Genomic DNA, 14,613 nt, shown 5'->3' with positions numbered 1-14,613 from the left:
CCCGGCTGGCTCGGCCCGGCTCCGCCGCCGCGGGCTGGCTCCGACCGCAGCCCCGAAGACCGGAGCAGAGGCCGAGAAGAAAAGAAAGTGGGGGGGGAGGGGGGCCGGGGTGGCGAAGAGGGAGGGCCGGGCCGGGGCGGGGGGGAGGGGAAGGCCGGGAGCCGAGCCTCCTGTTCATTAGCAGTTGAGAAAAATTCCTTTCTAGTTTGATCAATCCTTGTTTTCCTCGGCAGAGCCGGGGCGCCCGCCCAGCGCGGAGACGGAGAGCGGGGTCTCTCCGCGGCGGGGGCGCCCGGCGCCAGGCCTCGAGGGAGCGCAGAAGTAGAGACGAGGGGGTCAGGCCGGAGCTCCGCCGGGGCTTCTCCTCCCTCCCTTTCTGGTTGGCTTCTTTTTTTTTTTTTTCCACTTCTCTCCCTCCCCCTTCCGTTTCTATTTGTGAAGGGAGGAGGAAGGCAGAGGCGGGCTGCTGTCTCTGGCCGGGGACTGGAATTTCATCTGAATGACTGCCCCTGCGCTCACGCAGCGCCCCGGAGTCGGCCCGCCTGCGCCCCGCAGCCCGCACCCGCAGACCGCGGGCCAGCCGGTGGGCGCCCGCGCCGCGGCCCGGGGACCGGCTCGCCTCGCCCGCCCGGTCCGGATCTAGCAGTCCTTGGCCGGGCCGCACTCGCTTCCCCGGCCTCAGACCCCGGACGAGGCTAGGGAGGCGCGGCGCCGGCGAGCCAGGAGAGAGCCACCATTGCCGCCGCCGTCTCTGGAGGAAGTGTGCGGCTCCCGGGCTCTGTCTGCCTTGGGGCGCGCCCCAATGTCAGCCGCGGGCCGGAGTGCGGGCCGCCGGCCGCCGCAGCCCTAGCCGCGCCGACCGGGAGGCGGCCTCTTATATGGAATTTGGACCCCGGCGCTCCCCTCCAGGGCTGGTGCCCCGGCCGCGGCCCTGGCGCAGTCCGCCGCCTCCCGCTAGGCGCTCGGGAGGAGGAGGAGGAGACGCAGCCGGCTGCGCGCGCTGCGTGAGGACCGAGGCTCACTCCTCTGGGGGGGCGGGCGCGCGGAAGGCGCTGGTGAACTGAGCGACTGTCGGGACCGCTCGGGGCTCGGTGGCCCTCCCGCGGCACCGGACGGACCCCCCAGGTCGGGGAGTTGGGGAGACCTGCCCGGGCCCCCTGCCCGCCGCCGCCATGGCGGAGAATTGGAAGAACTGCTTTGAGGAGGAGCTCATCTGCCCGATCTGCCTGCACGTCTTCGTGGAGCCGGTGCAGCTGCCGTGCAAACACAACTTCTGTCGGGGCTGCATCGGCGAGGCGTGGGCCAAGGACAGCGGCCTGGTGCGCTGCCCGGAGTGTAACCAGGCCTACAACCAGAAGCCGGGCCTGGAGAAGAACCTGAAGCTCACCAACATCGTGGAGAAGTTCAACGCCCTGCACGTGGAGAAGCCGCCGGCGGCGCTGCACTGCGTGTTCTGCCGCCGCGGCCCCCCGCTGCCCGCGCAGAAGGTCTGCCTGCGCTGCGAGGCGCCCTGCTGCCAGTCCCACGTGCAGACGCACCTGCAGCAGCCCTCCACCGCCCGCGGGCACCTCCTGGTGGAGGCGGACGACGTGCGGGCCTGGAGCTGCCCGCAGCACAACGCCTACCGCCTTTACCACTGCGAAGCCGAGCAGGTGGCCGTGTGCCAGTACTGCTGCTACTACAGCGGTGCGCATCAGGGACACTCGGTGTGCGACGTGGAGATCCGGAGGAATGAGATCCGGGCAAGTACCCTACACACACACACACACACACACTCACACACTCCCCTCCTTCCAGGCAGCCTGGGACCACCCTTCCGGACAGGCTGACTCTTGAGACATCAGCCCAGAGGCCCCCTTTCCAAACTCCTACTCTCTAAGTTTGGAGGCAAGGTCCTGGGAAGAAGGGTGCCCAATCGCTACTTGATATATTCCTGCACCTGTGCTCATAGGGTCCATCTTGTGAGTCACTTATAGATATGAGGTGTGGGGCTGTCAGGGGTAGAGTTTGGCTGTTGCTTTTCTGTTTTGCGCGCAGCTCCCTGGCCCGGCAGTTGTTTCCGTAGGCCCTAGGGGAAGTCACTAAAGGCAGTGACCCAGGTCCTGCTTCTCCAGCTGCTGTTTATGTAATGAGTGTCCTGGTGCCTCTGCTGTGGCTGACATGATCCATGATGCTGGCATACCAATGAGGAAGTAAACAAAAGCAGCCATGTTAGTTTCAAGCCCTATTGGAAACACATTGGGGGGGTGGAGGGGGAGCTTCCGGAGGGAGAACAGAGCCCCTGGCCAAGGCCTGGGCAGCCAACGGCATCACCAGGACAGCATCTCGGCTATTGGGATTATTCCCCGTGACCCCCTCTCCATGTGTGAGAATCTCTGCCCACGGTGTGCCTGTGTGTGTTGCACGCGTCTGCATGAACACACCTTAAAGTATGTCTTCATCACCCTGAACCCTTTTCTCCCAGCCCAGCCCTCTATCACAGCCCTCCCACATTTGGGGAGGGGAAGTGGAAGACGGAAAAAGAATCCTGTGGGTTTAAGGTTGAGCCGCCTTGCAATCTGGTTTCAGGCAGCTGGCTCCCCTGGGCTGCCGGCTGGGTGATTATGGAACCGCATCCCCTCCCATTGTATACACCCTGCAGCAGCGGCCAATGTCAAAACCGCCTTCCCCCTCAGGCCTCTGGGCCTGGCCTGGCTGTGGAGCTGGACTGAAGCAATACTTCCGTCCCCTTCAGTGGAGGGGGCTCCTCCTAGGTTCCTCCCTGGTCCCCTGGCTTTCAGGGTTGAGTCATACCAGAAGGAAGGGGTTGGCCTGGGACTGTCTGAGCCATCTCAGAAGCCCCAGCTTGGGGCCTGGGTGTGATATCACGGGGGTGAGACTGGGAGTGTTGCTGGGTGGGGACCCCTGGAGGCTAGTTGAGGCCAGTGGGAGCTTGGGTATGAGGAAGCTCTGAACAGGGCACAGTTGGAGATGGGGGCTGTTTCCTGTGAGGGGGACCAGTCAGAATGAGTCACTGTTTAGCAATTAACAAACATACACATACAACTAACAAAAGGCAGGAGGGCTGCCACAGGCTGAGGGCAGGGATAACAAATAAAATTTGCTGTATAATTAGTTTCCAATTGGATGGGCTAGCTCTGGGGTTTTGTGCCAGGGCAGGGCCTCTCGATTCTTAAAGGAAGTGTGTGTGTGACGGGGGAGGATGGAGAGAAGAGCCACATCAGGACTGGAAAAGGCAGAGGCCTAGGGGAGGATATGAGCCCCTAGTGTACTCCACCCCCTACCCAGGGCAGGCAGAGCCGAGACTGTCCCTAGTATTGAGAAGCTGTTAATAAAGATAGAAGGGCTGGGAAGGAGGCTGGGAAAAGTGCAGAGAAAGAAAAGCTGCCCAGTTGTCTGTCCTGGGTTTGACAGTGGAAAATGAAAGGAGGGGAAAGGTGGAGATGTGGCTGAAAGGCAGAGAAAGGGACAACCACCAGGGTGATGAGTGTAGTGTAGTGTGCACCCACGGCTTTCCGCTTAGTTGTGTCAGAGTGCTCAGGTGTCTTTCATTTCAGTGAGGGAGAAAACACCGTTGTGCCTGATTTGGTAGTAGGAGGGTGTCTGTAGATGTGGGTTCGTGTTCTCGAGTGTCTTTGAGACTGTCTGCTTTGCCCTCGAAGGTGCCTGGCACACGTACCCAGTGCACCCTTGAGTTCCCACCAGCAGGTCCTTGAGCGCGTGGAAGGGCCTGAACTTTGTTAGTGGCTCCATGTGCATGTGCGGCTGTGTGTGTGTGTTCGTTCCCGTTCCTGCTGTGGGCAGGCGCAGAAGTAGTGGGTTGCATCACAGCCAGATGTGCAGTTCTGTGTGCTCAGCATCTGTGCCCCGCAGCCTGAGTCTCATTCCTTCCCAGGCTTCCCTACCCCAGGCTCTCCAGATCCTCTCTGGTGTCAGGGCACTGGCATTGGAAGCCCTGCAGTGGTCTCAGCTCCATGCCCCTGCCACTCGGTGTGAGCTGGACTTACTGAACAGGAGGGCCTCACCCTCATGGGAGGGGGTAAGCCGCAGAGAATCTGAATGGAAGAACCCATTGCGCTCCGTCCTCACTAGGCCTGCCAGGGGGAGGGGCCTTTTCCTGGCCTCTTTTCCCTTTTGGGAGGGAGGCTGTCTTAAAGGGCCCCTGCTGGTGCCATGGATGAAGGCAACAGAATTCTCCCAGATACAGGAGCAGATGCATGGAAACCTGGATCACACCTTAAGATACAGACAGCTCTGCTTCTTGTGCTTCCTCTTCTGTCATCCTAGAGAAGGGGTAGGGGCTGCTGAAATGCCCTATTGGCTAGAAACAGGAAACCCTGATCAATCTCCCCCAGTGGTCCTCTGCCTCATAGTCAAAGCACCCACCTGGTTCAGGGAGCCAAGCAGGGCTTTCACCTAGCAGGGGGTCTCAAAGGCAGGCCTTTGAAATCCTTGCCCCACTCTGCCCTTGTGAAGCCAGTGTGCAGGCCGTGTTGCCCTGAAGCCTGGATGCCCACTGGGTAGACTCTAGAGACCATGCTCCCGAGACACCTTTAGACCCCAGTGTGTTCTCCTTTGGGGCTATGGAAGGCTGAGGACCCAAGATTGGGGCATCCAGGTTGTCAAACCCTCTTCAGCCCCCAGGTTTAAGGGATTCATGTGAGCAACTTGGGACTGGTTTGAGCTGAGAGCACCTTTATCTTAGAACCTTCCTCAACATAGAAAGAAGACTCAAGATAAGGCCTAGATGTGTCTGTAAATGGTTACTCAGGGCGTGTGTGTGTGTTCGGGTCATAGTTGTGCCTCTGTGTCATTCCTAGTCCCCCAGACTGAGGTTGGAAATGTTCCCAGGACTCTGTACCTTGAGTTCTCAAAGGTTTAGAGTTGAGAAGAGGTTTTTCTCTGGGGGCAGGATCCCACTTCTTGGGCCAGTTTGGGGTTCGCAGCTGTTCCCATTCCTGCTGGCCAGAGGGGTTGCCCTGGGACCCGGGAGGGGACCCTAGGTCTCTGCCTCATGTGTCTGTCACCAGGCAGGCTCTGGGGGAGAGGGCTGCCCTGGCCCAGCTAGAGCCCAGCTGTGGCTGCAGCCTGCCTCAGGCAGTATCAACCCCACTGCTCCCTGCCGCCCTCCACGGACCATAACCCTCAGGTCTTAGGTGGGGTGGGAGCTAGGATGGGGAGGCTGTGTGTAAGTGTGTGTGTGACGTGTGAGGGTCAGGTAACTGCTCCTTTACCATCCTGAAGGATCGGGAAGTGGGGCAGGGCTTGGCCTTCCTCCCTGGGCCCCAGGCAGAGAGGAAGGAACCTGAGGTGGAGGCCCAGCCCCCCACCTCCACCCCAGGATCCTGCTGATACAGCCGGGCACCTGTCATGCACGCGCTGTTGATTACTCTGCCTCCCCCAGCTCTGGGTGCCTGTGCATCCATCTCCACAGATGTGCGTGTGTAACTGGTGTGTCTGGGTGTGCATCTCATGCGGAACTACTGTTTTGTATCTCACGTGTATATCTCCGAGAAGGTGCAGTGTGAATGACTGACTTAATCACAGAGTTGTCTTGTGTCTGACTGTGGGGCTGGGAAGATCCATGTGTGTGTTATTGGCGGGGGCTAGGGGTGCCCTGCTTGCTGTATACCTGTGAGTGGAAGTTGAGTGTGCACACATGTCTATCAGTGATGGCACTAGTGTGTGTGTGACTGCCTGCCTGTGTGGTTGGTTGGTAGGTGTGAGTCTTGTGTAACTTTCTCACCTGGTGGGGATGTTGGAGTGGAGAGGGGAGGGGACGCACCTTTGGGTGAGCGTGTTGCCCGAGGTGGGTATTGGAGGTGGAAGCCCAGATGGATCCTGCCATGCTGTGTTGGGGGCAGTCAGGGTGGTCGTAGGAAGAAGGGGAGACTGGCTGGGACCCCGGCCCCGGCCTGAGCAGGCAGGCCTGGCTGGCCGTATCCCTGGTTCTGGGAAAGCCTTCCTTCCCGGCTGGCCTGGCATTCAAACTCAGACAAAGGGGGGCTTTCTCTCTCGTCTCTTTGTTCTGCTGCCCCAGAGCGCTGCTCTCTGCATGGCAAAAGCTAATTCCACTTTGCAGCTGGGAAACCCTCTTTGGGTCTGCCGGGGCTTGCCTCCGAGGTGCCGCCTTTCTCCTTGCCCTGGCTCCTGCCCTGTAGCCACTTCACTCTGGGTCTGTGGTTGTCTGCAGCCTAGGGGTTCACACAGTAGCCCCAGGCAGGGACTGAGGCCCTGGAAGGGATGACCAGGGCAGGCAGAAGCTGCTCTGAGGCCAGGCGGGAGTGCTGTGGCCCAAGGAGAGGGGAGGCTAACTAACGTACTCCTGGGACTAGGGCTGATGTGGGAGAGTCGGGGGCGGCTTTGGCAGCTGGGGAGGAGGTTAGGAGGGGGTCACTCTGCGCAGGGGCTGCCTCCAGAGCGGGAGCTGGCATGGGGGTCATGTGAGCAGGAAGAGGTGCTCTGGCCGTCCAGCACCCTTTTCTCACCTCTAGCCCTAGCCTTCTCTGAAAAACCAGGGCCCTGGCTCCTGGGGCCCTGTTCCCTCCTGACTGCTTTTCTTCAAGGTTGACTTGAGGACTTTATTATTATCATTTATTAACTTTTATACAGCCTAGAGTCTCTATGGCCTTACCTGTCTGCCCAGTCTAGTCTGGCACCAGAAATGCCAGCTGGGCCTGGCCAGTCAGTCTCCAGAAGGCTGGGAAGCTTTCCCAGGGCAGGAATGTGAGGGGCTTATGATGGATCCCTCTCCAAGCTGGGGTTGGGCATCAGAGAGAGCAGCTCCAGGCAGTCTAGAACATTAGGCGACAGGTATGAGGGTCTTGGAAGTGTGGGAATAGTGAGCCCCCAAGTCTTCCTGATGCTTTCGGCCTCACAGGCCCAGGAGCAGACTGTGGCAGGTCTTAAGTCCTCAGGGAAGGCACAGGGGTGGGAATGGAGCTGGGCCCACAGTGCCGCTCCTTCTGCAGGAGGTGTTGTCCCTTGAGTGTGGCTAGTCTAGACCATGGTTCTCTCCATCCTGCTTCTGCACCCTTGAGGCGTGCCACGGTCCAGGTGGCCCGCTTCGTGCTGGGAGCAGTTTGTGGAGTGTGTGTCCCACTGCCTCCTGCAATAAGAGGCAGTCAAGTTGGGAAGTCTCTCACCTGTGGGTTTTTCCAGCTAGGAAATGGAGCCTCAACTCAGTAATTTCCGGGAGGTTGAGATGGAAAGGAGGCTGCTGCTAGTAGAGGAAGGGGTCCTTGCTTCCTCTGCTCTCCATCTTCTAGCTTCTTAGCAACCTGATTCAGTCATTTGGGGGGGTCGAGGGGCAGCAAGCAGATTGCCCTTCTCCCGCCATCACTCCTAACCCCAGTTTTCCATTGTCTGAGACAGCAGTATCCCCCCAGCCTGCTGTTCCCCCAGATGTTGACTGTGGCAGGAGTAAGATTACCTAGCCCCGAGGGAGAGTGATTCCTGCAAGGGGGAGCTGGACAAGGTAGGCCCCCTTCCCAGGCCAAGGGTGGCTCCTACCCTCTGACAGATTCCTTCCTATCCCCGGCCTCTCCCTTCCCCCTGTAATGGAGACAGAAGGCCGATGGCCTCTGGGCTGGGCTTGGGCTGATGAAACCCAGCCACCTGCTAGGGAATGTGCCCACTTGGCTGGGCTGGGCTCTGTCCCAGAGGGCTCGGGGCAGGCAGGAATTAGGACTTGGATCTGGAAGTCAAGGGAGGACAACCTCAGGGTCCCAGGGTGACAGTGCTCCCAGGAGAGGATGTGGGAAAAGCCCAGAAGAAGGAAGGGGCTGAGTCCCACCCCCTGGGACAAGACCTAAGGTGCCTCCCTGGGCTGAGGGGGGTTCAGAGGAGTGGGGTGGGGGCCTCCCACTGGTCTGTAGGATGGGAGTGAACAGGCCCACTTCAGGGCTCTGAGGAAAAGGGGGCTGGGATCCCACCTGGGGCTGCCTCTCTCCTGCCCCTCATCTGGGACTTGGCCTATACCAGAGTAGGTATACCCCTACTCTGATACTGATGGGTTTGGTGGTGCACAGATGTGTGGGGGTGGGTGAAGCCTGGGCTCTCAGATGTCCTGGACACTGGGAAGGCCTGGAGCCTCAGAGGCATCTGGGTTGGGGGACTGTCCTCCCAAGTGTGGGGATGAGGCAGCCGCCAGGCAGAAATTTGTTGCAGGGAGGTACAAAGGTCTAAAGTCCTTTGGTATTCTGGCCACCTCACCTTCACGCAGGCCTCCCTCTGTTGTCTGGGGCCTTCAGGAGGCCCTGCCCCCACCGTGCAGGGGTGTGTGTGACAGCGTGCCTGGGGCGGCCTCAGGGCCCAGGGGGCGGTGTGTGCTGGTGTGTGCCCTGCAGTTGGATACATGTCATTGGGCCGTACTCTGGGGGCTGCCTGCCCTCTTCATGTCACTGGGGGCACTTTCTACTTCCCTTCACAGTTGAGACCCAAGGACCTTCCCAGTGGAGACCCAAGGAAGGACGTGTGACTACCTCCATTCCTGCTCCGAGCCAGCTGTGTTTCTAGACAGGCTCTGACTCCCAGGCTGGCAGCAGATCCCTGTGCACGTGGGGCTGGGGTGAGGGGCCTGCTGGAAGGATGAGGTGCTGGAGTGGGAGCAGGGCTGTATCCGTGTCATGAGGTGCTGTCCTGGGTCACTGAAAGGTCAAGTTGTTGGAGGGCGCAGTGCAGTGTGTCCCAGACTTTCCTAGCTCAGAATGTGAATGCCTCCTCCTGGCCCCAGAGATTTGGTTTTCTGTTTCCAGGGTTGCCACCAACACAAAACAGGGTCACTGAACTCTCTTGCTGGCCTTGGTTTCCCCATATGTAAAAGGGGTTGGGGGTAAAAGGGAGGGATTGCTGGTAGCTTGTCTTGAGGAAGCCACCTGAATGTGAATGGGAGTGAGGGTCACGGGGTCAAACTTGAGGGGCACTTTGAGGTGTACACAGAGGAAGAAAAAGAACCACTTCTTGCGGAGTGGACACTTACTGTGAGCTAGGGTCTGTGTGATCTGTTTTGCAAATCTTGTTTTCTACACAAAACTCATGGGTTTATTCAGCAAACAACGTTATGCATCTGTAGGGTGCTGGGGTCCTTGGGTCTCAACTGGGAAGGGAAGTAGAAAAATACAGCAGCAAAACCCTGTTTTCAAGAAGCCTTGAGTTTTGTTTGGAGATCAGAGTGCAGTTTGTCAGACAGACTATAGAATACTGTTGTCATAGCTCTTCCTGTGACGTGGCCACGATTTGTGTCTGTAGTGTCCAGTATAGTAGCCACTAGCTACATGGAGCTGTTGAGCACTTGAACTGCGGGCGGTACACATGAAAAACTGGTGCTTAGTGTATTTGACTTTTAATTAACTTAAAGTGAAATAGCCACATTGTGACTAGTGGCTACCATATTGGACACCACAGGTGTAGGAGGAGAGCAATGTGACAGCCCCACCATACAGCCAGGACAGGGAGAGACCTTCAGAGCCTCTGAGCAGGGGCCATGGAGAGGAGCGGAGCCTTAAGTTGGGCCTTGAAGGATAGACGGGGGATGGGAGAAGGCACCGTGGGCTACAGAAGGGCATCAGCAGGCTTCAGGGAGCTCACATGTGCAGTGTCAGGGACAAGATACCAGCCCACCTGACTGGGAGAAGCAGGTCGTAAGAGCCTAAGGTGTTTGGAAGGAGGGGTCATTGAGGGTTCTTGGGCAGCAAAGAGATCCTGTTTCAAGAGGTGTGTCTGGTAAGGGAGGATAACAAAGTGGTTGGAACAGCCAGGATGAGCAGCGCTGGGAGGAAAGGGGTTGTGGAGTCAGATTAAGGGCTGAGAAGAGCAGCATGGTCCAGAACCTTCCAGCAAACTGGCCTCAGGTCTTCGGAGAGCCAGTCTCCTCTCCCTCCAGCTCCAACTAGCAAGAACTTCAGAGGCCCAGCTCTCAGTGTCAGGAGCAAGCCAGGGGTCAGCTGGCTGGCTTGATGTCCTGCAAGTGTAAGGCAAGCATAAGATCAGATCTCTGGGCTGGCCAGAGGACTTGTGAGACCCAGAAAGGCTGTGTGAAGCTCTGCACCATTTCTAAGATGGTGCTCCCCAGAGAGAGGCCCCACGACTTGGATAAGAACAGACCGTACTGCCTGGTCATTTAAGTTTGTATTCCAGCTCTGACACTTACTAGCTGTGTGACTTCGGAGGAACTACTTAACCTTTCTGGTTTCCTCTTCTCTGAAATGTGGATAATAATAGTACTTATCTCACAGCATTACTGGAATGATTAGATAATTCTATACAGGAAAAGTGCTTAGAATGGAGGCTGGCCTGACCCTGCCCTCAGAAAGCTCATGGTTTAGATATGTGTGGGAAGCTATTCCCGGTTCTCTGTTCTGGGGACAGGCTGGCCAGGCACTTGTCACCAGGGCCCTGGGATTGCATGAGGGCCAGAAGGGATTGGGTGGCCGAAGTTTTAGATCATCTGGGTCAAAGGATCAATAGGATGAGTTTGTTCTGTACAGGGAAGGATGGTGTTCACCCATCTTAGCCCCTTCTGATGCCCTTCCCCCTACTGTCTCTGCAGAAGATGCTGATGAAGCAGCAGGACCGACTGGAGGAGCGAGAGCAGGATATTGAGGACCAGCTGTACAAACTTGAGTCAGACAAACGCCTGGTGGAGGTAGCCAAGCCCATGCCCATGGTATAGGGTGGGGATGGTTTGGGTACAAGGCCTGGGGCTAGTTCCTTGCTTGGGCTCGGACCTGTTGCATGGTCAGCTCTATATGCCAGAATCCCTTGCTCAGTCATTCAATGACCTGTTGGTGGATGAGCCCCCAACTGGTGCCAGGGTTGCTGTACTACCAGTTCAGGATTCCAGGTCCGACCTTGACCGCGGGAAGCCCTAGGCAGCCTGGGGGTTTGGGGTCCCAGACTCCCCTATCCAGGATGGGAGTCAGGCACGAGTGGCAGCCAGAGCCACCCCTACTCACCGGTCCCCCGACCCTTGCAGGAGAAGGTGAGCCAGCTGAAGGAGGAGGTGCGACTGCAGTACGAGAAGCTGCACCAGCTGCTGGACGAGGACCTGCGGCAGACAGTGGAGGTCCTGGACAAGGCCCAGGCCAAATTCTGCAGCGAGAACGCAGCGCAGGCGCTGCATCTCGGGGAGCGCATGCAGGAGGCCAAGAAGCTCCTGGGCTCCCTACAGCTGCTCTTCGACAAGACAGAGGACGTCAGCTTCATGAAGGTGGGCTGGGCCCAGGGCTGGCTGGCGGGACCCGGGGGGGCATTTCTAAGTTGGAGTCCGCGTGCTTTGCTCCCCAGCTGGCTCCCCCACCACAGGGGTTTGCAGCCAGCCTGCATGGATTCAGAACCTCCCCACCACCCCTGTTCTTCCTAGCTTTATGACCTTGGCAAGTCATATACATTCCCTAGGCCTCAGCTCCCTCACTTATAAAATAGTGTTGATAATGTTTTTGTTCAGGCACTCAGTCGTGTCCAGCTCTTTGCGACCCCATGGACTGCAGAGGCCAGGCTTCCCTGTCCTTTACTATCTCCCAGAGCTTGCTCAAACTCATGTCTGTTGAATCAGTGATGCCATCCAACCATCTCGTCCTCTGTCATCCCTGTCTCCTCCTGCCTTCAGTCTTTCCCAGCATCAGGGTCTTTTCCATACAAATCTATTATCTGTTACCCATAATTCCAGATTTTTAAAAATCTCTGAAAACCGAAAGAGAAAAGTTCAGGCAACTCATTTAATGGCAAACATTTGACCTGAACTAATGTTGGCAGTTTATGGTATTTATTGGTCTTACTTGGTACAAATGTTGAAACGTTGCTGTAGAAACATTGATGTGTTAGACTATGGTGTCCTCCGTAATCACATATTATGATACAGGCATCACATGTCCCTTCCAAAATCCAAAAAATTCCATAATCCAAAACATATGCTGCCCCAAAGATTCTGGATAAAATATTGAGTGCCTGCAGAACCTTCTTCTTGGTAGTTGTTTAGATAAGATGCTGGATGTCTGGAAAGCACTCATAGTGTTGTCTGTCACACAGCAAGAGCTCAGTCTTCTGAAAACAGGCACCACACCCTCTGCCCCTGAACACTCTGGCCAGCCTCAAAAGTGTCAGCCCTGCGCAGGGAGAGAGAGAATGGGGCAGCTTCCATCTTCCCCTCTCCCATGCTGCCTTTCCCACTGACACCCTTTTCTCTCCCCCTAGAACACCAAGTCTGTGAAAATCCTAATGGACAGGTGAGCAGATGGCCGCTGGCCCTCAGGGGAACACACGTGGAGGAGGGCAGGAAGGGGCAGGCCCACGGCGGGGAGGTAGGGCGGGCTTACGCGTGATACCTCCTCACAGCAGACGCCCCATCCACTGCCCCCAGGACCCAGACCTGCACAGGCAGCAGCCTCTCTCCCCCTAAGATCGGCCACCTGAACTCCAAGCTCTTCCTGAACGAGGTGGCCAAGAAGGAGAAACAGCTGCGGAAGATGCTAGAAGGTGAGGGTGAGATCCTCAATCAAAGGAAGAGAAACCTTTGCATACATGCTCAGTGCAGTTGTGTCTGATACTTTGCAACCCCATGGACTGTAGCTGGCCAGGCTCCTCTGTCCATAAGATTCTCCAGGCAAGGCTACTGGACTGGGTTGCCATGCGGTCCTCCAGGGGATCTTCCCAACCTGGGGATCAAGCCTGTGTCTCCTGCATTGCAGGAGGATTCTTTACCCACTGAGCCACTTGGGAAAGCCGAGGGAACCATCTGGGCAAGGGTAAATGCCAGAGCCTTCCCTCTGAGCGGTAGCCTGGCCTGTCATAAGCCTTGCCTCATATCCTGGCTCTGCCACTTCCAGCTGTGGGACCTTGGGCAGGCCATAGTACTTCCCTGAGCTTTGGCTTCTTCAGCTGTAAAATAGAAATGGAGTAGCCAGCATCAAGACGATGTGTGATGTACTGTGCTTGGCCCCATAGACAGAAAAGTTCCCCAGGGAGAGGAGGCTGGGGTGGCCTGGGATGGGGCTTTAGCGACTTTTGCCCAAACTTTCCACAGGCCCCTTCAGCACACCGGTGCCCTTCCTGCAGAGCGTCCCCCTGTACCCTTGTGGCGTGAGCAGCTCTGGGGCGGAAAAGCGCAAGCACTCGACGGCCTTCCCTGAGGCCAGTTTCCTAGAGACGTCGTCGGGCCCTGTGGGCGGCCAGTATGGGGCAGCGGGCACAGCCAGCGGCGAGGGCCAGTCAGGGCAGCCCCTGGGGCCCTGCAGCTCCACGCAGCACTTGGTGGCCCTGCCGGGCGGCGCCCAACCAGTGCACTCGAGTCCGGTGTTCCCCCCATCGCAGTACCCCAACGGCTCCGCCGCCCAGCAGCCCATGCTCCCCCAGTATGGCGGCCGCAAGATTCTCGTCTGTTCTGTGGACAACTGTTACTGTTCTTCCGTGGCCAACCACGGCGGCCACCAGCCCTACCCCCGCTCCGGCCACTTCCCCTGGACAGTGCCCTCGCAGGAGTACTCACACCCGCTCCCGCCCACCCCCTCCGTCCCCCAGTCCCTTCCCGGCCTGGCGGTCAGAGACTGGCTCGATGCCTCCCAGCAGCCTGGCCACCAAGATTTCTACAGGGTGTATGGGCAGCCGTCCACCAAACACTACGTGACGAGCTAACGCCACGCGGGCGGTGAGCACCGGGGAATCTGCCCCCTCAGCCCCCGGTGGCTCGGGGATGATGCATCCAGAGACCTGCCCCTCTACCTTCCTGTCCTCCCTCCCTCCCTCCCTCCTCCATTCCCCCAAGTCTTTTCCTTTTGGATTTTGTTTTGTTTAGGGCTTGTTTTGATTTTTTTTTTAATGAATCTCCTGGACGCGGAGGTGACAGTGGGAGCTGGCCTGGGCCGGGGCCGCAGGTGGCCCCGGAGTTGGGAAAGCGTCTACCTCAAGGCGCTGAGCTCTCTCTCTCTCTCTCTGTCTCACCTTTTTCCCTCCCCTCCTTCCCCTTCCCACCCCTTGGCTGGAAGGAGCCTCAGCTTCCTTTACAGCCTTGAGGGGAGGGGCAGTTTCCAACTCTCCTCACCCAGCCCTGGGAGGAGGGCCCAGGTGCCCACTGGCCTGCTTCTCCTGTTGGTTTTCTTTTGGGCAGTTTGATCACTGACTGAATAAGGAATGACCTGTAGATTGTGGGGCCTTTTTTTTTTTTTTTTTTTTTTAAACGAAGAATGATTTTTCCTGCTTCCTTCTCACCATCCTCCCAGACGGAGTTCAAAGGCCACTTCTCAAGCAGCTTTCGGCACCTTCAGCCTCAGAATGGAATCTTAAAGACAGGAACCCCATGTCCAGGAAAGGGGAAAAGGAACTTTGCCAATGATAGTGACCACAGCAAAAGCAAATAATAATAATATTAATAATAATAAAGAGAAATAAAAGAAATAATAAAATAAGAAACCATAGCACAGCCCTTGTCAAGGTCAGCGGGAGAGGAGGGGCTGCCCGGAGCTGGGTCCTTGCCTGGGTTTTGACACAGCAACTTCCTGTAGTGAGCACTTTGTATGAATCGTGGACTTCCTGTTCTCAAGGCGCAGGTATTTATTCTGTAATCTGTCTAGAGCACACACCGAAATCCAACCTTCTAATAAACATAATGGCGCAGTCCCA

The 14,613-nt window shown here is 57.4% G+C and overlaps 1 protein-coding gene across 1 annotated transcript; it reads left to right on the top strand.

Annotated features, from left to right (window-relative positions):
- The first annotated feature begins 727 nt into the window (after window positions 1–727).
- Window positions 728–14,613, top strand: TRIM8 (tripartite motif containing 8). The gene is made up of 6 exons (XM_027528537.1): window positions 728–1,742; window positions 10,550–10,645; window positions 10,976–11,209; window positions 12,193–12,224; window positions 12,359–12,474; window positions 13,022–14,613. Exons 1-6 carry the CDS (start codon window positions 1,173–1,175, stop codon window positions 13,627–13,629), a joined length of 1,656 nt encoding a protein of 551 aa, XP_027384338.1. The 5' UTR covers window positions 728–1,172; the 3' UTR covers window positions 13,630–14,613.

The sequence above is a fragment of the Bos indicus x Bos taurus genome, chromosome 26 (assembly GCF_003369695.1).
Source record: "Bos indicus x Bos taurus breed Angus x Brahman F1 hybrid chromosome 26, Bos_hybrid_MaternalHap_v2.0, whole genome shotgun sequence".
NCBI lineage: Eukaryota > Metazoa > Chordata > Mammalia > Artiodactyla > Bovidae > Bos > Bos indicus x Bos taurus.
The sequence above is the reverse complement of the archived record's forward strand: the minus strand, read 5'-3'. Positions and strand labels throughout refer to the sequence as shown.

What these genes read in the sequence shown, in the direction of transcription:
- TRIM8 (XM_027528537.1), top strand. Translation starts at nt 1,173, where the DNA reads ATGGCGGAGAATTGGAAGAACTGCTTTGAGGAGGAGCTCATCTGCCCG. An exon ending in CAGACAAACGCCTGGTGGAG is followed by an intron (nt 10,646 to 10,975) that starts GTAGCCAAGCCC and finishes CGACCCTTGCAG; the next exon opens with GAGAAGGTGAGCCAGCTGAA. An exon ending in AGGACGTCAGCTTCATGAAG is followed by an intron (nt 11,210 to 12,192) that starts GTGGGCTGGGCC and finishes CTCTCCCCCTAG; the next exon opens with AACACCAAGTCTGTGAAAAT.